Genomic DNA, 24,662 nt, shown 5'->3' on the forward strand with positions numbered 1-24,662 from the left:
TGCTGCACAGAGGCGGGTGCGAATCTTGGCTGCAAAAAAATAGTGGTCCGAGTCAGACCTCGGAGCGTACGCACGTCTCGAACAATGGAGACGTGTCTTCCGCCTATCACAACATGATCGATCTGGTTGGTGGTATTTCGATCCGAAGACAGCCAGGTAGCTTGATTAATTTTTCTATGCTGGAATTTAGTACTACATATAACCATATTTCGGGTCCCGGCGAAGTCGATCAGCCTCAACCCATTTGGGGATGTTTCATCGTGGAGGCTGAATTTACCGACTGTTGCGCCAAAGATACCTTTTTTGCCCACCCTGGTGTTAAAGTCGCCAAGCACGATTTTGACATCGTGACGAGGGCAGTTCTCATAGGTACGCTCCAAGCGCTCATAGAAGGCATCTTTAGTCACATCGTCTTTCTCTTCCGTCGGAGCGTGGGCGCAAATCAGCGATATGTTGAAGAATCTCGCTTTGATGCGGATTGTGGCTAGACGTTCCTCCACCGGGGTGAATGACTGTACTCGGCGACGGAGTCTCTCTCCCACCACGAATCTTACACCAAATTTGCCCTCCTTTAAATGGCCACTATAGTAAATGTCTCAGTCCTTGTCCCGTCCATCGCATTTCTTGGCGATGATGTCAGCCTTCACTCTAACGAGGACATCAACCAGTTGGGCAGCGGCACCTTCCCAATTAAGAGACCGGACGTTCCAGTTGCATGCTCTAAAATCGTAGTCCTTATTTCGTTTGCCAAGGGGGGTCTCTCATCCGAGGCAGTTGGTAATCTTCCATTAAGGGCGCTTTTTACGTGGCGGGTCCCAAACCCAGCGCACAACCCTATTTCGCCTTCACACTTTAACTCGCCTTCAAACGGATGTTCTTAGGCTAACCAGAGGATACTTGCTCAAAGACCGGAAGTCGTGAGCTGCTTGAGCCATATGTAAAAGAATCGTTTCTGACCACTCCCAAGTGAATGGCGATCAGAGAACTTTCCTCACTTGCGTGCACTTCTACACATGACTCCATCCTCCAAAAGTTTACTCAATGTAAAAAAGAACAATTTGTAGACTGTAAGTGATGTTTATTACTTTTAATGTATATTTAAACCTTAAACCTTTCATTCAATTACGAAAGATACGAAATCCAAAGCTTATCAAGACTGGAAAAATAAGTCGTATAACTAAAAAGCCTATAATTGATTAAAATATATGATGAGCAATTATCATAAACATACTTGTAAGAGCACACTCAATAAAAATTCTTTAATATATCCAGAGCAAACGATTTTTTGTTTATATAGAACTGTGTAATTATTGATTCATACATATAGTAGTATTTGCACTATTTAATATTATTTTTGTTTTCAAAAGCAAAATTATTTCTTAAAATAATCGCAGTAAATGGGCGATTTGAATATGAATACGGCCAGCAGCTCCATCGTTGAAAAGTCAAAATTCGGAATTCATAACACCGTGGAACCAATGAGTCCACAAGAAGGATTACCTTTAGACGCTTCACTTCTCAACTTGAGGAAAGTATAAAGCCAAACTCTGAGATAAATAGGTGTAACAAGTAACATCAATAAGTGATTGAGTGACTTAATACACACAAGAGTTATTTTTTTAAAAGCATGTTACTTTTACAGATTCAAATATGTGCATGAATTTCTGATCATTGTATTGATTATAAGATAAGAGCGCATCTCCCAACGAGTGTGTTAAGAGAGTAGGTATCTAGCAAGAAACCGCTCAAGTGCTAACCCATGCGTCCGAGGAGAAGGTGGAATATTGGCATGATAGCTCTTTCAGCTTTTCGTGCAAACAATTTGAGCTTCTCGAGAGCAGGTCGCTGGCGCCAGTGCCAGTACACAATAGATTGCCGACGCGAACGCGTGTAGTGCTCGCAACGAAACTGGTCGCTCATTACCAAACACATACTCCCGCCACTGACGCCACACCGCCGCATTTATAGCACACAATCATCTCGTTGGGGATCTTCATAGTTGTCAGTGCTCAAAGGAAAGCAAGCTAAAAAACGAAATAACAAGAAAACTATACCGATACATGCTGCATCGGCATATTTTAGTCATTTAGTCGAGTATTAAGACTAGAAACTGAACTCAAAAATAATTGAAGATCGGTGAAGAGCTAAGTGTTGTTGGCGGCACGAAAAAATAGAAAGTATGTGAGATATTTGTGACAATTTTGCAAAGCCAACCTAACCGTTTTTATTCATGCTTATGTGGTGCTTTAACTGTAATGAAATATATGTATGAATGAACGAACCCATTACCTTTGTAAAGCTGTTTATTATATACATTTGAATACATATGTTTGTATGTGTGTACTAATGATTATGTACATATGTACTTACAGCAGTGTTATTTATACGTAGGTGTAGGCAATAGTAAGGCAGGTTTCAAGAAAATGTCTATGACCACACTTTGTACAATCATAATACACAATATAAACATACTATACCATATATGTTTATACATAGATACGTAGTTATACAGTGGTACAAGCATAACTACATATGCATATGTACATACATACATGTAACAATTCCTAGGTTGTATTAGGAAGTGGGCTGTGAAAACCAGTTGCAAGTAATTTTCGATGGCAATTAGCCAAATTTCATAGCAAATGTGAGCAAAATTATACACCTGTGTACATGTGTACTCCCAGCGAAAAATTAAAACCAATGGTACCGTCCAAATGTTCATAACGGGTGTGACTAAGAAAGTGCGAAATCGCGTTCAAAGGAAGAAATTAAATAAATAAAAATACATGCATACATAAGTAAATATCGCCGACAGATGTGAAAAGCAGCGATTTCACTGTCTCAAAACATGCTCAGTGACAGTGAACTAATTTTAGATTTTTTTTTCGTTTTTGAATATATCGTTTTTTAAGTTTATGAACAAGCAAGCTTTTTAATTTATATGCATGTGCGTACATGTGTATATATACTTACTTACTCATACATCGGTAATTGCAGACAGGCACCTACTCACTAATACTCAATGAATAGACGCGGAGCTCATCACCAACAGCAAAGATGCTAATAGAACCCGAACTGAGAACAATGAGAAAATTAATCAGCAATGACGTTAGAGTCGAAAAATATACATACACCTATGTATGTAGGCACATATGGATGCTCAAGGCGATTTCAAGTTGTTAAGCCTTATAACTTTTATACCCGAATTAAGCTATAGGACATACCTACATAATGTATGTAAATGTACAATTCATTTGAAATATGTATGTTGGGTGCAAGCTGACCGCAATATTTCCGTTCAAATTAGAAATTAGAACTTATACAATATTTTTTTATGCAAAAACCCGATTTACGGATACTTGTCCTTGAAGTATTTCTCACAAAATATCCTTAGCCGGTTTTGGTAGAGCCGTCCGTCAACATATTTTGTTTTCACGCCAGAAAAATAAGGCGCAATACATTTCATCTTTCGGAAAGAGAGTTAAAATAATCTCCAAAATACCAAAAAATTTAAATTGTATGTATGTATGTATTTACGGAGGCGGTATATGCATATATGAATGTGTGTATGACAAACAGGATTATATCGTAAGAAACTTAATGATCGGAGCGATGAAGAATTGTTTTGTTATTTTTACATACGTAAGTATGTATGTACATACATATGTATGTATGTGCAATGTTTTGTAGAGAATACATGGATATACATGCTTACATAAAAGATACTCAAATCAAAATGAGTATTTTACTTACAATTCGGCACATAAATATTTTCAGTTGTACGCAATCGTTGGTTTTGTTTTAAATGAGCATTCGCAGGAGGCCAAAAATGAAAAAAAAAATGATTCATTTTATTCAGGTGCAGGAACCTACAAGGTCGGAAGGCCACGGTCGATTATAATTTATAATTAATACATATTCACATGTACATACATATGTATGTATGTATATTACGCGAAATTACTAGAGTACACATAAATACATACATATGTATGTATGTATATCAAATGTGTGAAATGTAAAAGTGTACTTGAGCTAAGCATCATTTTCAAATATACCCATGTATATTAATTTATAATAATATAGATTTATATAAATATATGTATTTACGTATGTATGTCAGTAAAATGTCCACATACATCCATATACATATGTATATACGACCAGTTCTGTATTTTGTTGATTTTTCGAAATCACCTTCGGACATTCCGTTTTTGTTTTCTACGTTTATTTTGGCATAACCGAGACTATATGAGATCATTCTATTTGAATTTATGCAAACATACTCTCTATATAAGCGTGAGTATACATACGTATTCAAAAACATTTATTCAGCGTGCGATCACTGCTGTTGCCTGACGGGTTGTGTTCTAGAATCTAGCCTTTTAATTTCAAGTCAATTGATATACATATATGTATGTATATGTATGAGTGTATACTTTCGTATTTTAATAATTTATATTTAAGCCAATATATCTACATAGATACATTGGGTACCTACATACGTATGTATGTATGTATATGTTCGACATTTCGATAAAATTGCGCGAGTAGATGCAAATACAAATATGTACATATGTGCACATGTGTGCATAAGTAGTTTAACTTTCCTTGAAATTGTATAACGCTGCGTTTTAGCGTACATATTGGCAATTGTATTTGCCATTCATCGAAAACACGAATAGTTTATTTGAATGGCTTCTTTTCAAACTCTACGCCTTTCTTCAGTATTTTTCATCCTTTATTTTCTTACGAGCTCAATGTCTCTTGAATAAAATAATTTAATGTTTTCAGGGGGCAACAAATTATTCAAAAATCTACTCAAGTGGCCTTGTAGGCACAAATAAACATACATATGCATGTATGTATATGTTTTTAATTTTTGTTGTTTGTTTATTGACCGAATGAGCAGATACATTATATACAAATTCGTATATACATACAAGGTGCGTTCCAAAGTAAACAGGACTTAAAAAAATACAGCTTTTTGCATGGTCCAAAAGCATGTCGAACGAGTGTTTTAGCTCGTATGGCCGCCAGTATGCCGGTGCAAGCCTTTTGAAGGCCTTCTACGTCTGCATAACGCTTTTCTTTCATGGGCAAATGCATTTTTCCGAAAAGGAAGAAGTCGCACGGTGCCACATCAGGTGAATACGGGGAGTGGTTAATGGTTAAAATGTGATTTTTGGTCAAATAATCATCCTTCGAATGTTGGATTCTGAGCAATTTTTGGTCGTCAGTAAATTTGTGCGAAACAAACCGTGCACACACCTTTCGTAAGCCCAAATGTTCCGTCAAAATGCGATAAATCGATGTTTTGGAGATGTTCAATTCCATTTCCATGAACTTCAATGATGATTTCGGCTGATTTTTGATGAATTCACGCACAGTTTCGAGGGAATTTCCGGTGATCACGGATTTTGATTGGCCCACATGTTGATCGTCATTTATGTCCTCACGACCACTTTGAAAACGTTGAAACCACTCGTGCATTCTGCTACGGGATAGGCAATCATCGCCATAAACTTGTGTCATCAATTGAAACGTTTCGGTAAAAGTTCCACCAATTTTAAAACAAAATATCTCTTTGTTCGAAGCTCAAACACAAACAAACTGATACTTAAAACGTAATAACTTCACTTCCAATCAATGGAATGTCATGAAACTCTCACTGGATAATCGATAAAGACAGCAGATCCTAACGCACCAGTCGATATATGTATAAATGGCGCCACCAGGAGACGCTAGTTTCAAAAAGTCCTGTTTACTTTGAAATGTCCCTTGTATATATGTATTCATATATAGTTATTTTAGATTTATTTTCACTGTGTCAAAAGATATGAAAACAGATTTTTCATTGTGATTTCAATTAAGTCTAATAACCGTATTTTGGCGCTTCTCCACCCAGTCATGCATGCATACATTTTTTTATAGTATATGTATAATACATACATATGTATGAATGTATCTTTTTATGTGTGTAAACCACTTACGGGATTCAAATGCGTGTGCATGTACACACAACGTTACACACGCTATATTATTAGCTAAGGTTACATTTATGTACTTTGATTCGCCCAAAGTTCATTAATAAGCATCTCATCATAATACGATTTCAAATACTATTACATATATGTATGTATGTAAATATTCCAATTAACATAAAATATTGCACCTACAAATATGGTTCTTGACCAAATAAAGCCTTTATTTTGATTTTTATTAAGAACTTTCAAGGCGGCTTTTTTAAATAGCAAAAAAACTCTAAAAATTGTAGTGTATAATCATCACTTCTAATATTAAGCTAGTAAAAATATTCAAGTTTTCTGCCAACAAATTCTCGAACAATTTCGATAAATTTTCCTACATATGTATACACACATCTGTCGAACCGGACCAAGTCCAAAATCGCCGGTGTGCATTTATATTTAAGTATATATGTACATATGTAAATATATATAAACCAGATCCTCTGGGAAATTATCTCGAAAAACTGACTATAAAGCTGTGTTCTCATATAAAAACACATAATGGATTTTCCAATTTTTCCAATAAAAATTAGTTCATATCTAAAAGCCAAAGTAATTTTTTGTCATCGCATTTATTTAGGGATATCTACGTTGGGTGGGTAGTATCGACTATGAATTATTATTTAGAATTAACCTATAATGTTGACCCAAATCATGGGCTTTGATGTCGAAATAGTACCTCTCACAAAAATGAACTTCGGAAAACCCATGATATGTAACATTAAATATAAGACTGTTGGGGCAATTACATCCAAAAAGCCTTCGAGAAGTTCGTTCGTTTCATAACTCTACGATCTAATTCAGTCATGTTCAAAATGCCTTTGTATGAACAAATGCACCAAATTGTTTTCTTTTATCTCATACGATTGGCAGGTTACAAATAGGAGAAGAAATTTGAATAAACATATACTGATATATTAACGCTTTTTGAAATGAAATCCTCCCAAGTGATCTTCATGTTTTTGTGGGCGTTTCGGTGTGTGTCATACTCCAACAAATATTTACCTGTTAAAGCACATCATTTATACGCCTACGTGAAATAATTTCTTGAATGAAAATGCGGATTATACAATTAAGTGAAGCATAAGTGTCGTCATAAGCAAACGTAAGCTTATACGATGTAGTATTGGCAATTATTAATTCTTCATTATAATTAATTATATACATATGTATATATATTTATGTATGGTGTATGGTATGTATGTATCCACAGGTTGAATCAAATTCTGCAATATTATATTTTAAGAAAAACAAACACAAAAAAAAAAGCTGTAACAAAATAAAGCGATTATGTTACTTCATACGAATTTATTTTTTTCTTTTGTAACAAAGTAAGAATGTCTTAATTCAAAAGTAAACTTAATATAAGGGTCAAAAACTTGATTATATATATTTATTTTGCGTTCATATTTGCCTAAGAAGAACTACACTAAGTTCATTTCGTTGGATTTCAGTAGATCTACATTATTCGAAGTAGTTCAATTCAATAACTCAAAACTGTATTAATTTCTTTAAATCGGAAATCTGCAAAAATGCATAATATATATACGAATATTAGATAAAGATTCAGGTATCACTCGGTTTAATAAAAGTACCATGACTTATTGGAAGTTTGGGGGAAGTACATAGATATGAGCTACTGTTAAACCTACTTTTTATCTTTTGATCGCCCCAAATAAACGTTAGTAAAATCATTTCACTCGTTTTTAGGAATGCAGTATACGACAAGCTCAGAAAATTACTCCTCATCAATAAGAGGCGATTCGCCGTCAAAATGGGGTAACAAGGTAATTAAAACATTAAAAATTCAATTTTTAAAACTATCAAATTGAGAAAAAATAATAACATCACCGAAATCTTGATCTCAATAGGAAGATAAAGGTTATGTGTACAAGAAGTCATCCTATCAATATTCCAATTCAGGCAATAACAACATAGCAAGCATGAATAAATCACACGATACAAATATTGATCAATTGGATGCTTTATTGGAAGACTTGAAACACGAGCGTCAAATCACAAAAGATAAAGGTAATGAAGAAGCTGAAATTTCACATGAATCACAATTTACATGACCAAATTTCTCTTTTAGATATTTTATCAACTTCCGCAAATTATAGGACAATGTGAGTACAAATAATTGTCATATCATAGCATGCTACTTCAATGCGGAATCGTTTAACAATATCCCTTTTAATTAAAATAAATTTTAATCTAAAGTGCGTAAATGTATACTTTCAGGGAACGGGACAGAGAACACGTTGAACCGAGTGGTACTGTTACGAAAACCATGCGTGTTATGAAAACATCACAGCGATCAGTTCCACAACCTTTGCAGGACGAAATCGATAGCTTTTCAACATCAGAATACAGTACTCTGAAGTCGAATGGCTATCCCAGCATACAACGTGACTATCAATCGAATGAAAAGCTCTACGGATCTAGTAAGTCAAATAATTACATTTTTATACAAAACCTTAACAAGCCGATGTTTTATTACAGCTAACGTCTATGAAAGTAAGAACAAATTATACGAAAGCAATCGCATTATTGACAGTACGGACTTGATTCCTTCCGGAACTACAACCACAACAACAACATCTCAGCTAGAGAAAGATCTTCAGAATTTGCCGTTGTCTGAAGATATATTGCCATTACCCGGTACCAAAGTTACCACTACAGTTCGTACCTATACTTACGAAGTACCAGCCACCGGCACACTTAGCCGAGGTACTCCGTTAACTTCAAGCACTCGCTACAACACAATTCAACGTAGTGAAGTCAACAGCGCCACACTACAGTCTAGTCCTATCGCAGCTCAAGTACCCCCAGTAGTACCACAAACTGTTGTTTATAATACGGAAAGCTATTCTACAACTAATAGGACTAATGAGCGTCCCATAACTTCAAATCACTTATATGAAGTGCGAGAGCAACGCGAAACAAACACTCTTCAAAAGAATTTACCATTACAACAACCGCGTAGCCCTCAACCAAGTGGCAGCAACAAAACTATTATTTATAAAATGAACACAACTGAAAATGTTCATACTGGACCAGAATTCAGAAGCTATCCTCAGCGGTCTCCAGAGTATCCCATAAATCAAGAACCACCACAAAATGGACCATATGGCCAACCTCATGATAATTATCCCCCTGGACCCACAACCACCAAATATATTTATAAAGAATCTTCAAATGTGGTGAACACTATTCATGGATCACCAGTTGGTCCATCAGATGCGCAGCCCAGATATTTACCACCAGCACACCCTCAACACAAATCACCGCCAGCAGGATATTTACCGAGTGGTAATGGCTATCCCCCACACGGGCCCTCAAACACTTCTCAAGTAACATATAAATATTCATCTTCATCTACAACAAACAATCGTCAAGACAGTCCATATGGTAAACCATCACCAACCACTCAACCAGCACCATTCCCCATTGATGGAGTCGAGTATCCAGCAAATTCCAGTCCTCCGCAGAAAGTTGACGAACTCATGCAATCCTTTGGACAAGTAAGTATAAATCAACAAAAATATGAACCATATGTATGTGCAGACATAAAATTCCATATTAATTTGTCATAATTTTCTGATTTTTTCCAGGTTGACTCTGTTGACCGAGCTGACCTTTCTACTCCACGCAAACGGGAAATAGAAACCGCTGTGGCAACACCAAGCCAACATGTTCCTACAATAAACAAGGCGGGAAAGGAAGTTTATTACCCTCCTGGACATGAGATGATGTTAACAAAACGTGAAGAAATGGCTGCAGGGTCAGCGGCTGGGGTAAGATTTTGAAGAAATATTTACAACTAAGGTAGAAAAAGATAGCCGATAAATGAACGAATGAGTTTATTACTTAGATGTATTTAAAATTCGCGTTTACTTCCCCAAATTACTGCATTGAATTTTTAAAAAGTCGCCGATTAAGTAATTTAAATAGTTAGTCGTTCTAAAGCAGGTTACAATGCGTTACCCCAATTCAGTGCATCAAGTAAAAAAAGCTCATGTCCCTAAAGAATGATGGCATACATAATTACGACAATAACTTGCCGTTACTTTTTTGATTTAGGCTGTTATAAAAACAAATTGCACCCTGCCGCCATGTTGTGATGTAATTCTTTTGAGTTGAGAAGAAGAAGCAGAGAACATCATCTAAATTGCAAAAAAGACGTTAACACTTTTGTTAATTCTTGAAATCAACTTAATTTATTAGTTTTGGGTGATTGTGAAGATTGTATTTATTTGAATTAATATGTATACAGTATCGACAGGTACAATAAACTACTGCTGGATACATCGCAATCACAGTCATTCCATTTTTCCAGCAACATTATTCTATTAATTTCATTAAAATGTTTTTCATTATAAACTAATAAATTGAGTTCACACGAGGAATCTTTTTGCCGCCCAAACCGATTTTTGTAAGCGAGAGGACGAGGATCAAAGACGAAGAGTGCCGATTGTACTCCTGTAGTACGCTTTGTGTACTTATTCATATCAGTTCGCTGTCACGTTATTTCTTATTCCTTTTCAATTTAAAACACTTTTCAAGGTTGCAATAGCGATCTATTTCACATGAATATTGACAAGAATTTTATTATATTTTTTTGAATGTAATATGCAAATATGCATGTAAATATCCATTATAAAATTGGCTAATCAAAATAATTTTGCACCGCGTACACGAAACATACAAAAATTTGAGAATTTGATAATATAGTAAAATAAAAGCACGTGTGCACACAATGAGCGAAACCAAAAAAGAACTAGCCGATAATGGGCGACATAAGAGTCCTTGTCTGAACACAGTCGTAGCCATGAGAAACTTCAGCTAGTTAAAAAAACATTGTTTTAATAATATCAGTAGGCGTTAGAAACGGTTTATTACTTTGCTGATAACGGGGCATCTCGACAGTCAAACATTTATTGTATACTAACTGTATTGCTGTATATATTGTCTGTGGAGTCTTCATATTACTTATTGAATATAATATAAGGCATACTAATAATACAAAATGATAAGTACATTTCTAAACAATTTTAATTTTTTAAATAAGTCAATATATTTTTTCAAAAACTTAATATTTAGTTTAATATTGTTAATTTGCAGACAAATTATACAAAATGGATTGGCAAATAAGCGAAGACTTAAATTTAATAAACTTGTAGAAGTATAAATCAAAATAGCATAGCTCATATTAAATTTATTAATTTAAATGATATATAAAAACTATGCTACAATTATTATAGTCCGAAAATATGATTTTTTTTTCCAAGAAATACATTTGTAAAAAAAGTATTTTTCTACTTTTTTAAATTTCCGCAAAATTTTTTCCATCCGTATAAAAATTTAAACGGTTCAAGAGCTCAAAACATGCGCTATATCAGCTCGAACCTACCTACCCGACGCCATTTCGCAAATAATTATTTTATGAAAACAAATCCCCACATACAGATTTGGCAACGACAATGGCATAGATTTGAAAGTTAGTATGCCATAAACTTTAGCCTGTAGAGATGCGGGGTAAATGTTCACTTTTTGCCTAATATATGTATAAGTATGTATTTATATGTATGTATATACTATTTACTTTTATATTTTATTTATTTTAGGGACGTTGGGCTAAAGGCTCTGGAATGTATGAGTACGAGTCCGGATATAAATCTAAAACTAAAACTAAACAAGGCGGTGCAGTGGTTCCTATTTGTTTACCACTTTGTTGTGCTATGCCATGCTCCATAATGTAAATCGAAATCAAATTAATTTATTGAAATAAATTCTCGAATGTAAATATAGATATATGTATGTACCACTAATATTAAATAATACTCCATACACTCTCTACACACAATTTAGTAAACATTGGAAAATTTACAATGCAATAAACAAATACACAAACCAATTTTGGAAGCGATGATAAAGATTACAAAATTGTTAATAAATTATTTAAACTAAAAAATCGAGAAAGGAAAATAAATTCATTATTATAAAAAAAAATAATAATATAAACGCTATTAATAATTATTTATATTTATTTACGTATGTATATATGTACGTGAGGATGAATATTCTATTTGCCAATGTGTACTCTTTTTTTAATGGAAATAATACTATTAATATTAATGTATAATTAAAACTCACACATAAGAACGAAAAAAACATGCTGTCATGAAAATAAGACAATACTATCCTTATGGTTAATATTCCCAACATACAGGATCGCAAAGAAGTTTGTTGAGAGAAAGTTTTATTAAACGGACGCTCTAAACAAATAACAAAACAAAAACGGTTAAATTGTTAAACCTGAAGACTCTGAATTTTAGAGTTGTTAAATTCAAAAAATATACATAAAATACACCCATACATAGTATATTTCTCAATAAATGTTTGTACATAATATACTTTTAGACTTGCGAGGGACGATCATTAAAGAAACAATTTGTGTCAAATAACTTTATTGTCAGATTCTACGCGGAAATATCGTGCCTTTAAGGTATAATAAAAATGTGGATATGTAAGCACATATGTATGTATGTATGTATATACATATGTTTTATGATTGTGTCATAAACATGCAAGCTTATTTTCAAGATTAGCTTTACTGTAATATTAACACAAAAAATTAATGTTTGTAACCGAATTTGTCAACATCAAAATAAGTGCTAATTAACAAAAAAATGCGTTTAATAAAGATTCTCTAACGGTACATTGTTGTTTTATTGTAAACAATTTATAATATAATATTAAACTGCAAATCAAACGATAAAGAGAAAATGTTAGCGACAAAATATATTCAACAGAATTTAATTTTAAGGATGAGAATAATTTGAAATTAACGAATATAAGTATTTCAGCTTTCGAAATAAATTACTTGAGGAGCCTGATAATAGCAATGCGAAAACTCAAACTTTTTAGCTAGCGACAAGACGTTGAACAACCGTATTTTCAGTCACTAAGCAAGCCTCAACAACTGAGCCAGATTACTAACTTATATTTAACCGTTATATACTCAACAAGTACGTATAATAAAGAGCACTTGGAAAATATTATTGCCTAAGACAAATTTCAAATACTACCAAGCAGTTGTATTTGAACGTTACTGCGTTACTTCAACTTTAATTCACCAGAGTTGAGAAGGAGTTGAAAACTATAATACCAGGGTTATTTTAAAAAAAGAAGAATAAACATTCAATCATAAAGGGGGTCCCAAAATTAACGCAAGATTGGAATTAAATAGAAAACACAGTGTTTAATTTTTCGATTGGAATTTTTTATTCAATTATAGCTATCTTATGTAAGCTATTATTTATGGAATAACACATCAAGCAAGTGGCCTCCACGGCCCTTTAAAGATATTTTCAGAGACTATTCCGTATAAATGTGACTGAATTTCATTGATGCAACGTTGAATTTCTGCCTATAAAGCACGCATCGTAATGGTTTTGTGCAATAGACCCCATAAAAAGAAAACGAGACAGTGCACGACCTGGAAAAGTCAGCGTCTTGTTAAAAAACATATTGGCCACATCAATATCATCCAATTTCGGCCAAAAAGAACTGGCATTTGTTTTTAGATGATCACATGTGCTTATTAACCACCCTATCAAAGTGAAAATATGATTAAGCTTAGGGCGATTTTGCTTGAAAATTCAGCATTCCTCATATCATTTTTTTTTTTTTGGAATATTGTTCGGATGCTTTATTTATATACTGTAAAGTGAAACAATTATATGAAATTTAAATTTTTAAACACGTTTGCCAAGTTTTGTCAAAATATCTCAACTTTTACTCTCTATGTAGGTATCGCTGGTCTGGAGCTCTGGAGGTCTGAGATTTTCCAAAGACTAAAAATGTGGTAATTTTTTTCGGAGCACTGGCACCTGCTATAAATGTAACCTTTTTTGTTGTTTTTTCTTCCTCACGCAAATACTTATTCAGGAATAACGTTTGTTTTTTCAGGAAACTTTTTCCAATAAGTTGTTTTGTAATCTGCACTATTATTAAAATCCTCTATCTTCTTTATAAATGGTTTAACTCCATCTACATTAGATGGAAGCTTTTCATAATATTCTTTACGACGACATATTCGAAAGCATTTTTTCTATCTAGTTTCTCACCATCACTGGCTAAATAATTTCCCTTGTAGAACTTCGAAGAAAACTTCTCCGCCATTGTCGTTAAAACGCTCAACTAGGGAAACATTTCCACTCTTAAGTTATAAACCATTTGTTAAGGGCCTGCATCATTCTATGAAATTCACTTAGTTTAAGGGTTTCTTTCGATTTGGATCTATTCCTTCATTTTAAAATTTAAATTTTTGTAGCACAAACCAACGATTTCCGAACTCCAAATATTTACTTCATCGATATGGCCTTTATTGAAAGTCCCTTTGATAAACAGGGCGTATGCAAACGGGGGCTTAGAGATTCGATTTTTTAATATTTACAAACATATTTGAATATCTACATTTCATGCAGATTCTACAATAATTAAATATTCCGATACAATATTTTATTATCATTTCAATCGCCGGTATTCTATTTTAGCGGTTAATCGTTATCGTCGATACTGCATAGTTCATTCGTTTATATTTGAAGTCAACACGTGAGGGAAGAGAGAACTCGGGCTTCGTCTAACTTCATGCCCGGATTCCGTCGGGGTCGCTAAGGAGAATTAAAACAAGCTTTATACATGCGACAACGTGCGACTTGTGTACTTGCAAGTCAAGAAGCGTATCTCACATTGCATTTCTGCCTCGTGTCGAACGAATAAGCTTACGCGCTAGTGTTGATAGGCAATATCAGCTGCGCCAAGTGAAAGATCGTTTTGGACGCTTCGCAGAAATTGACTAATTGAAGGGCCTTGCTCTTCTTATTAGCCATAGAGATATTGCTGTTTCGAGCAAATAAATTTTGAACATCAGAAGAATGGACATCATTTTATAAGCACTATTTGCATTTGTGAATAATTTTTTCCAGTTGAAAAGTAAATAATGTATTTTATAATTTAATGAATAACTGACGTAGTGCTATAAAAAGTTATATATCGGCTAATAACTATTTTTATCTTTTTAATCCCTTTTGTTAACAAGTCGCAAAATTTGAACAAGCAACCGACCTTGGAATATGTTCTACGAACGCTTTCGTTTTGGCATGACATTATAATCTTCTTTCTAATCAACGACAATAAACCATCCTCACCTAAAGGGACTTTGAACTGACTGACGTTTAAGGGGTCCCGGTGGTCTAGAACCCTCAAATTAAGGGTGTTTTCTCGATATTTTTTTAAGGTTTATAAAAAGAGCAATCGATTTAAAATTTTTAGTTTATTTGTAGACTTATGAAAAGTATAAAAATATTATTTTGTTAAATAAAAAAAAATTTTAACAATATTAAAAAAGGCGTCCAAAAAAAGATATCTTAAAAAATGACTCCCGGTGCCGTTGTTGATTTTCACTCTTCAGAACATCTGAAACATAAAAACCAAATAAATTGTTAATCAGTAGGAGTGCAGCTATCGCTGGAACTACAACCAAAAAAAAATTGAAAATTAAAAAAATTTCGCGCTTTTGAAGTTCAGATTCTGAAAACAGCTATTTTTGGACCAGTTTTAGATCGAAAAAAATCGAAGTTCTTAAAATTAAAATTTGATCGTAGTTCCAGCGATAGATATTGATCTTATAAACACCATATTAAAATTTCAAGTGATTCGGATGGATAGTTTTTTTTTCATCAACGGCACGCCGAAAAAAGTAGTTTTGAGATAAATGACGTACAAAGCATCCATTCCATCCTTCTTAAAGGACCATACTTTCGAACTATTAAACAAAAAAAATCGATTTTTTGAAAATTCTAGACCACCGGGACCCCTTAACTAATTCGAAGTCAATAAAAACTAAAAAAAAACATGTATATTTTCTGCAGATATTTTACAACAGTTAAAGTACCGTCGGATTAATGAAACTTTTGTTTTTGCAAAGAACGTGAAGTTTAAAATAAAAAAAAACGTATCAGCGTTCGTAATATCGAATAGTTAAAATTGTTTACGTTCGTTCTATACAAACATCAATAAGATAATTATGGTTGAACCGAAAGACAGACACGGCATAGTCCGTGCTTGTTAATACAGACATTCCCAATCTAAAATCATTCACTTCGTATTCACTTGGACCCTCATTAATAGAGACAAAAGAACAACAACCAAAACCTTACAAAATCTTATATATTCATTTTATTTGTGTATTAATAATAATTGTAATAAATGAGTTTTAAATATGAGTAGAGCAAAAAGAATAAACAAGTGTATTTGTTAAAATTTTTAAAACTAAATAAATAATTAAGGAATCATTATTTTCTTAATCTATTACCATAAGTATTAACTTGTTTGATCGAAGATTTTTAATTCTGCTAGATACCAAGTAAAAGTTGGAAATTCTCTTATGCTATAGATTTCATACTTTATGGAATTTATACCGTCCATTTCCATCTTGCTGATTCCATTTACGAGATTCTCATATCTGTAGGTAATAAACAAAATAAATAACATTTAATACTATTAGTGATATAAAATAATGCAAGATTTCATAATTATCTGAAATAATTGAATAAAGATATATCTTCCGCTCAAAACGACTTTTAGTATTTACAGTCTAAAACCGTGTCTGGAAAGTGTTATTCCTCTATTACGGTTTTCAACTCCACTGAGTTGGAATTGACTTGAAGCAATTCATCTTTAGATCCAACCTTACTGATATTACGATCTTCAACTATTTTCAGTCGGAGATTCATTGATGTTGCCAACCCAAAAATTAGGCAGATAATTAAACAGCTTAAAATTTTTTAAGGAAAAATCAAAACAATTTATTTAGTATTGCTAACAATACTTATTAGAATAGAAATTAGTTCAGATAGATCTTCCACCTTCCCTTAGTTTTATTTTAATGTTTCCAAATTGTAGTTTGTTTCGTCACCTTTCTCTGGATTTATACTTAGTAACTGATTAACATAGTTTGAAATTATAAGTAGTTCTTTTTATCCACTTCCCATTTTCTAATAATATTTTTTGTTAATAAATTTATTAATGTTTTACTATATCTCCTTGTTAGCAGTTGAAAATTTTTGATACTCTACAGTGACTACCTGTAGACATTGGCGCGGAGTTGAAAACCGTAATAACCATAATGCGGGCCGGTTTTCAACTCCGTGCCAATGGGGCTGACTACCTGTAGAGTATCAAAAATTTTGGGTGGACGCTCAAAGTCGGGCCAAAAGTAAATTCGCGTGTTGCAAATGGGAAAACACCATATTTGTGTGTATTAGATATAACACAAATGACCAAGAGAAGCGAAACATTTCAAAAATGGAATAGAAGATTATACGGATTCTTTATGTTCGAAACTCTTTCCACGGCACATTCATTTTATTTTTACTGTTTCCAAATTTTAGTTTGCCTCGTCCAGCTTTATACTATTAAAAATTTTCACTCTCGATTCACTTTCGTATCATAACTGTGATCATATATGCAGCTTTAAAATACAATTGGCAAATATTGTCAGTGATATCAAATGATAGTATAAACAAAAAAACAAACGCCTTAGGCTTAGTGAAGTACGTAATTCCCTACGGAATCAAACTTTAGTTTTGCTCAGCATCTTACATAACTTAATCGATAGTATTTATTCTGAAAAAATAATATAGTTGGGAAACCCAAAAAACATTAAATTTAGCGATATGGATTTTAAATGTGTTGCACAAGGGTCACTGAGAGGGAGTCGGTGAATGTGTCTTAACACATAGCTCATAGCTCCCCTGTGAATGGCAATCAGTGCGTGTCTGAATTGAGTTGCCGCCGAAGAATAGTCGCTCGATCGAACAATACGCCGGTTCGATGTCGTCGACGTAGCCAAGAAAAGGCCCTCTTTTTTTCTTAGGACGCGGCTACGCTTCAATCAAACGACTGCAAATATGGCTTCTTCGAGAACATCCCAGCATAAACTGCTTGGAGAGAATTTCGTTATGGTCCTTAATAGGAAGCATACGGGCATCGCAGTGTATCAAGAGGCATAGACATCAAGAGACATTATGTTATAGTCCAGAGTTCAGTGTTTTTACCCGTCTGAAGTTTTTTCGGCCACTTTAACGGTACAGTGTATTTTAAGACCGGTCTGCCGATTGCCTTGTATGTTACCAACAACATTTCATTGTCTTTTCACCATGAGCTGCCGGCTTGTGGATTTTGTTGTGGCTCTGCACCCTTGCAGTTATCGCGGTCGTATGAGTAGTGAAGGACCACTGGCTGTCCAATGTTACACCTTAAATCTTTGAATTATTAACCGTCGGAAATTTGACGTCATCAACTGAAGTGTTAAGGTCTAGTCCGTACTCCTTCGTCCAGTTCGTGCATATGATCGCTGTCGATTTAGTGGTGAATAGTGTTGCAAAGAAGAAGTTTAAAAGGTCGGAGAGATGGCCGTTTACTTTTCAGCACATGCCAGCATTCCAATGCCCAATTATTAGCGTAGGTTGTGATGGAAATTCTTTCTGGTAGTTGAGGCAGTATTGAGATATACAAGGGTGTTGCAGAATCTGTTAGTTGTTGGATCAAAATTGAAACCGATAAAAAAAGGAAGATGTCACGAATTCAGATATTACTGGTTTGATGTTTGAAACAGGAAAAGTATTGCTTTTGAGTGTTTCGGAAACCGATTTTATGAGGTTTGTTGTCAGAAACAAATTGAAACAGGTTAAAAATGATTGTAAAATAAGTAAATTGTTTTTTTTTTTTTTATTGTTACCAATTAACTTATCTTTATAGGGGAAAATAAAATACCTAATACTATAATTATCGAGTTTCTGGAAAAAAGCAGCTAGTTTAAGAGGATTTACAACAGCTAATAATCTATAACAAATGTGTTTTTAATCAGTCGGTGATATAAATCTTTAAGCATATAAACACATACAAGCAAAGAAGTAAATACAAGTTATATTTATCATGCCATTCCCTTCGGACATCAAGTGAAGCACCGTGATTACTTTAAATGTCTCTTTTAATCTTTCCGTTACTTTATTCCTCCAACAAAATAAAAGATTCCGGAATCGGCCCCAAACTATCTGGGCGTTTATGACGCTAAGTGCTTTGGTGGTGGGGTGCACTTTGCGAATCCCATACGGGTCTAGACTCAGATGTTGACTAAACGTCGGGAGCAGCAAGGCCTGAAGTGTTTTCACTACTTTGGAAAGAACAGTTATCGGACGGTAATACTCCCCTTTGATGGCAGGTTTCCAAGGTTTCAATAGTGAAACCACGCTTTCGACTTTGCACACATCGACTATTTGAAGATTGGCCAGCGACAGGTTAAAGAACTTGTTTAGGAAACCTTCTCCTGTCGAGTCTATGTGCTTTAGTATCTGGCAAGACTTCAGGTGCTCTACCCAAGGACGTTTTTCGATTAATTTAGCATGGGCCGCCGGGTTATCAGACCGCCACTAGCAATGGTAATATCTGGCGAGCTATTACATGTGCCTATAATTTTGGTGAGGATTTCGTCGGTCATTGTACAGAATGTAGAATCGTCTTATGTTCCGCCAGCTTTAACCCCCTATGATCCTTTGACAGGCAGGAGTGCCCAATATCGTGACTCGCGTTAAAGTCGCCTTGTTCGGGTAGTAACCTACTGAGCAACATATTACTGGGATCCATATATATCCATATATTTAATCATTCAGCTGGACATTGCCGGATTGGATAGTTATGCCCTGACAATGAAGGATAGTAATATTCCTGTGGTCGATGTCGCTAACGATGAGACGTTATAACACAGTGTTGTACAGTATGAAGGCTAGGCCTCCGCCAATATCTCGTTCGCGATCCTTACGTAAAAAGTTGAAAGCTGTACAACTCAGAAGATCTGAGCTAACTTGACCGATATGCGTTCTCAGCTGATAAATGCAACTATCTTCTCATTCTTACTCTGGAATCCGTTGCAGTTGAAGCCGGGCTGATCACAGCTCATGTCTGTTTGAGCTCCCGTAGACCGTAGAGGTCCTTTGTTGACCCCTCGGAGCTTTGGCGCAGTGCGCTAACTTGGTACAGAATGCACAGTCGTAGAGGCTAACTTGTGATTCATTCCTGTTTCTCTTAATTGCATATGTTAGACCTAACCGAAGTGGAGTTTGACTGAAGCCTTCTAGCGTAGACACAGCAGAAAAATTCTCCGACCCCGGGTTAACTCTATGTCAGCGCGGGTTAGGAGGATGCGAAGCAATCCTGCTGCTAGAAGTTGCTCTAAATAACCTTAACCTCAACATTGGGTTAGATCGCCGAAATAACAGCCCTTGCCGGATAAAATCCGGGTTTATTTCGGTAACGTAGATAATCGTTTGTCTGTTCATCTGTGTGTACATTCAAGACCAAGTTCCTCTTTATACTCTTGCAACATGTTGCTACAGAGATGTTCACCTAACTGTTGTATGTATCACTTAAAACTAATAGGGATAGATATAGGATTATGTATATTTAAATCCGGGTAGCTGTCTTTCTACCCATCTGTCCGTACACACTTCCTATATAACACAGTTTTAAATTCATCTGACTCTTTCCGTTCCAGTAAACAAAACAAGCAAATTAAAATAAAATAAAACTTTGCAAGAATAATGTTAGATCGCCAAATAAACATGCTCAATTTGTGAAAAAACAGTAATTTTTTTTTTTTTTTTTTGCCTATATAAAATTGGTTCAAAACTTGACCTAACCGCGATAATGCAACCACGACATCCATTCCCATGATTGATAATGTGTGAAGTACCTTAATGAATCTCCATATGACTACTTTATTTTCCAGTGACAAATTTATGAAGTATTGGAAAAATATAAAATTCGGTCGATAAAACCCTTTCCACCAAAGACCAAGCAACTCTACAATCTTTGAACAAATTGTTCAGATCGGACCATTGTAGCGTACAACTTCCATTCAAAATGATCGATCACAATCAAGATAAAGTTCTGGTTACACCCTTTTATGCAATAAAAAACAACACCTGTGTAGGGTATTATAGCTTACACCTGAACATTTTAAAACCCGTCTAAATCTTACAAACTTCACCTACATCAGAATTGAACTCCTTGTTGCTTATTTCAAATTTAATTCCAGAGCTAAATATAATATATATACATATGTATATGCATAATATTCACCTTTTTGGATTGGCCTTTTCTTTTGGATGTTTTAGCATCATATAACGTGCTATATTAACAGGATATCTTGATATGAACAAATTGGCATGCTTTAATCTGAAAAAAATAATAAAATTCATTAGTAAAATATAAAATACCATAAATCATCACAATATTGTTTGCTATAAGTATGGAAAATATCTTACCTATTCGACATATCGTCATCTTCACCACCCCACCCAAAATACGAATTCGAAAAGCCATTCACTAGCTGAAAGTGTTCACGAGTCATAGCGGATACTCCTCCAAAAATTGAACGATAAGGCAACCTATTGATAAAGTCAACAAAATCACTTAGTTGAATTTGATAAAAATATATGAAAGTTATTACTTGAAGTTTAAAGTATCTATAGAGACTGACATGTGGCGCGGTTGCCGCGGACATGTATAAAAGTTTCGATTATCCAGAGGTAACAAGTCAACATCATGGAATATAAAACAGTCCCATGGAAATATTTTTAACGCTTCTAAGAAGCCTATATTCATTAACGCAGCCCGATTAAATGCTTTCCCATTGGTTTGTTCGATGAGAAATATTCTGTAGGCAATATGCTGTTTCATTAAGAATGGATGAATGTTTCTCAGAAACACGGTTAAATGGGCGTAACGATCACGAAATGGTACGACTATTGCGACGTGTTCCTTTGGAATACAATCATGTGGTTGAAATGCTCCTCCCGGTTTTAATAGAGGGGCTAGTTCAGCTTCCACAATGTCCAATGATTCAAGAGTTGTATTTGGGGTTATTGGACCTTCATCTGAAAATTAAAAAGTACGTTGCATTTTTTTATTTATATCTAAAAGCAGAAATGGACAATTCATCATTTAAAATTGATGCAGAATTGGAAATTGATGTAGAAAAAGGACATTTTAAGGAAGTTTTTAATAAAACCACGACAATCAAGATAGCATCTAAGCCATTGGGTAGTAATATGGATGCATTAGAGCATAAGGTAAGCGTATAAGAAAACTCCAAAAATAAAGTAAAGATTTTTTCATTTCGTAACATCATTAATCAAATAATACTGCAATTATGAACATTAACACCAATCCATGTTCAAAAATGAAAAAAATATATACACCGATCAAAGGCAAAAAACCATATCAACAAATAGGAGTCAAGCATTCGTTTGAATTTCCGATGTGGCACTATGAAACTAATATCAGTACTTTGATATTAATTTGCGTATAACAGACTAAGCATATAAAATGAATTAAGCCAAGTACATTTTCCATAAAAACTAAAATTAAACTCACTTTCATCATATTGTGGTTCCTTACATCTTACTCTCACTGTAGCTCCGTTTTCCCTCTTAATAGATTGCAATGGTCTGAGCAACCTGTAATTATTCGTTTGGTTATGCTCGCTGGAAACATTTTGTGAGTACAATAATATAATAGGCTTCTGAGATTCGGAATCAATAGGAAGTACTGTTTGGTTAGACGTATTTAAAGTATCATGTTCTTTAGAGTTGTTACCACTTAAAGACTTATTGGCAATTGTAATACCCCTTGCAAAGTTATGCATATGCCGAATGCTGAAGATATATAAAAGAAAACATCTTAATCTATACAAAAATCTACATATATTAACGAAACAAAGTTACCTTAGTCTACTAAACGTAGAGTAACTTGCAGATTTATTATCCACATAGCTCAGAAACGCGCTAAACAACACCCATATCCCGACCAGACACAGCATAGCTCTCACACCATTAGCTTTGGTGAAGAGCGCCATTGCCGCTGGTCGTGATTACAATTATGCGGCTGTCCAGATCTTTTGTAGAAGACAGATTTCATTGAACAATAATACAAAATTAGAAATCTCCATTAGAACATCCAGTGCAATTTAAATAAATCGTAACTTAAGTTTATTTTACTAACACTAAATGTATTTATTTGTGCAATTTTACAGCAATGCAAATAACTAGAGATGCCACATTATCTAACTGATAGTAGAAACACGTCTACAGAGTGACACAATAAAAATACTTTAGTATTCTGAGTTGTTATGAGAATCAACACCTGTCGTTATGTAGAGTTTTGAGCGGTTTTCGCCAATTTTCTTCGGTAAATTCCAATTTTTCTTTCAAATATTTAAGATGCAAAGAAAGATTACAAAAAAGTTAACAAAAACAGTGGGCTTAAATTAACATTTTCTTAAATGACAACACAAAAATTTCGCAAATCCAAACAATTTACTTTAGCACAGTATAATTTATAATACTTAGTCCAGCTATGCCCAAATAAATGCGAAAATAGTGTTAGAATGCAAATAGAGGTTGCTTGTGAGTTAGTTTTTTTATAATAAATTTAATTTAAAACATAGTTTAAAAAAGAAGTCTGTCGGGGTGACAGGGACAACACTGTCCACAGAAAAATTATGAAATCAATGACTAGAAGTTAACATGGCAAAAACACTCAAATATGCTAAATCTTGCATTGGCCCCATAGAGGAATTACCAAACGCGTAAGTTTCACAAAGGAATACAAAGTTATCTTCAGTCGAATGAAGTAACTTCACACTCAAACTACTACTTAGGGTAAGCACTGTCCAGTGGTAAATTGACGGCGTTTTGAATGTATTTTTCGAACAGCAGACTTTGTAATAAGTTGGTGTTGTGTTTAAGTAAAAATAAACCTCCATCGGAACTATCGCAATCACTATTGGCAAAGAAGTGCATAGAACAACTGAACAGCTTATCAGTCTGCAACAGAGTTCACCTTATCTGATTGCCAGGAAACAAGTTAACCGGAAATCAACTAGTTAACGAACTTGCCCGCTCTGCAAAAAATTCAAATAGCACGGGTTCCCGGTACCGGAGTGGGCCCCTACATAAACGAGCTGTTGAGGATGAGAAAATAGATAGTGAAAGATATCGGCAGCAATCTATAGGTCTGCCTTCCAAACTGTCGATTTTGCGACGCGGAGCCGAAAACCTCGAAGCTTATTGATCAATGACGCCAGGCAAGAGTTTTGAGTTTTTGATGTAAGTGAAAGAGAGGAGGACAAAACAGACTCCAGGTCGCAGTACAGAAAACTTACTTCTATTTATAAAATATTTATATTCTTTCTTGTGGTTGATTCTAAATATGTCGATTGGTTAAGAAATTGCCATGTCAAATCAAAAGCGGTTTTCATTGAAAAATAAGCAAAGATTTTTGAAATTACTACCAAAGCGCTTTCAACGAAGTATGGAGTCTTGAAATCGCAAGTTTGTACTGTCGAAATCAGAATTTAAACCACTTAAACAAAGTGAATTTCCTAAAATGAAGAAGATCTTCAATAAATCGTTTACAACTTTACGTCGAAGCAATATCCCTATTAGAGAGAATTGCGAAGAAATTTCATTGTAATTTCCGCAAGAAAATTCTTTTACCACTGAT

The 24,662-nt window shown here is 34.4% G+C and overlaps 2 protein-coding genes across 2 annotated transcripts; one reads left to right on the plus strand and one right to left on the minus strand.

The window, feature by feature from the left end:
- Positions 1-1,853: 1,853 nt before the first annotated feature.
- Positions 1,854-12,750, plus strand: LOC126755031 (uncharacterized). The gene is made up of 8 exons (XM_050467299.1): positions 1,854-2,177; positions 7,740-7,816; positions 7,901-8,060; positions 8,122-8,155; positions 8,271-8,473; positions 8,532-9,553; positions 9,644-9,826; positions 11,657-12,750. Exons 2-8 carry the CDS (start codon positions 7,742-7,744, stop codon positions 11,789-11,791), a joined length of 1,812 nt encoding a protein of 603 aa, XP_050323256.1. The 5' UTR covers positions 1,854-2,177; positions 7,740-7,741; the 3' UTR covers positions 11,792-12,750.
- Positions 12,751-16,251: 3,501 nt separating this feature from the next.
- LOC126755595 (beta-1,4-N-acetylgalactosaminyltransferase bre-4) lies at positions 16,252-23,220 on the minus strand. Its single transcript, XM_050468287.1, has 6 exons — positions 22,883-23,220; positions 22,533-22,813; positions 21,607-22,033; positions 21,422-21,544; positions 21,237-21,332; positions 16,252-16,560 (listed from the first exon to the last, which is right to left on the minus strand). Exons 1-6 carry the CDS (start codon positions 23,011-23,013, stop codon positions 16,419-16,421), a joined length of 1,200 nt encoding a protein of 399 aa, XP_050324244.1. The 5' UTR covers positions 23,014-23,220; the 3' UTR covers positions 16,252-16,418.
- Positions 23,221-24,662: the final 1,442 nt, after the last annotated feature.

Source organism: Bactrocera neohumeralis, chromosome 4 (genome assembly GCF_024586455.1).
Source record: "Bactrocera neohumeralis isolate Rockhampton chromosome 4, APGP_CSIRO_Bneo_wtdbg2-racon-allhic-juicebox.fasta_v2, whole genome shotgun sequence".
Classification (NCBI taxonomy): domain Eukaryota; kingdom Metazoa; phylum Arthropoda; class Insecta; order Diptera; family Tephritidae; genus Bactrocera; species Bactrocera neohumeralis.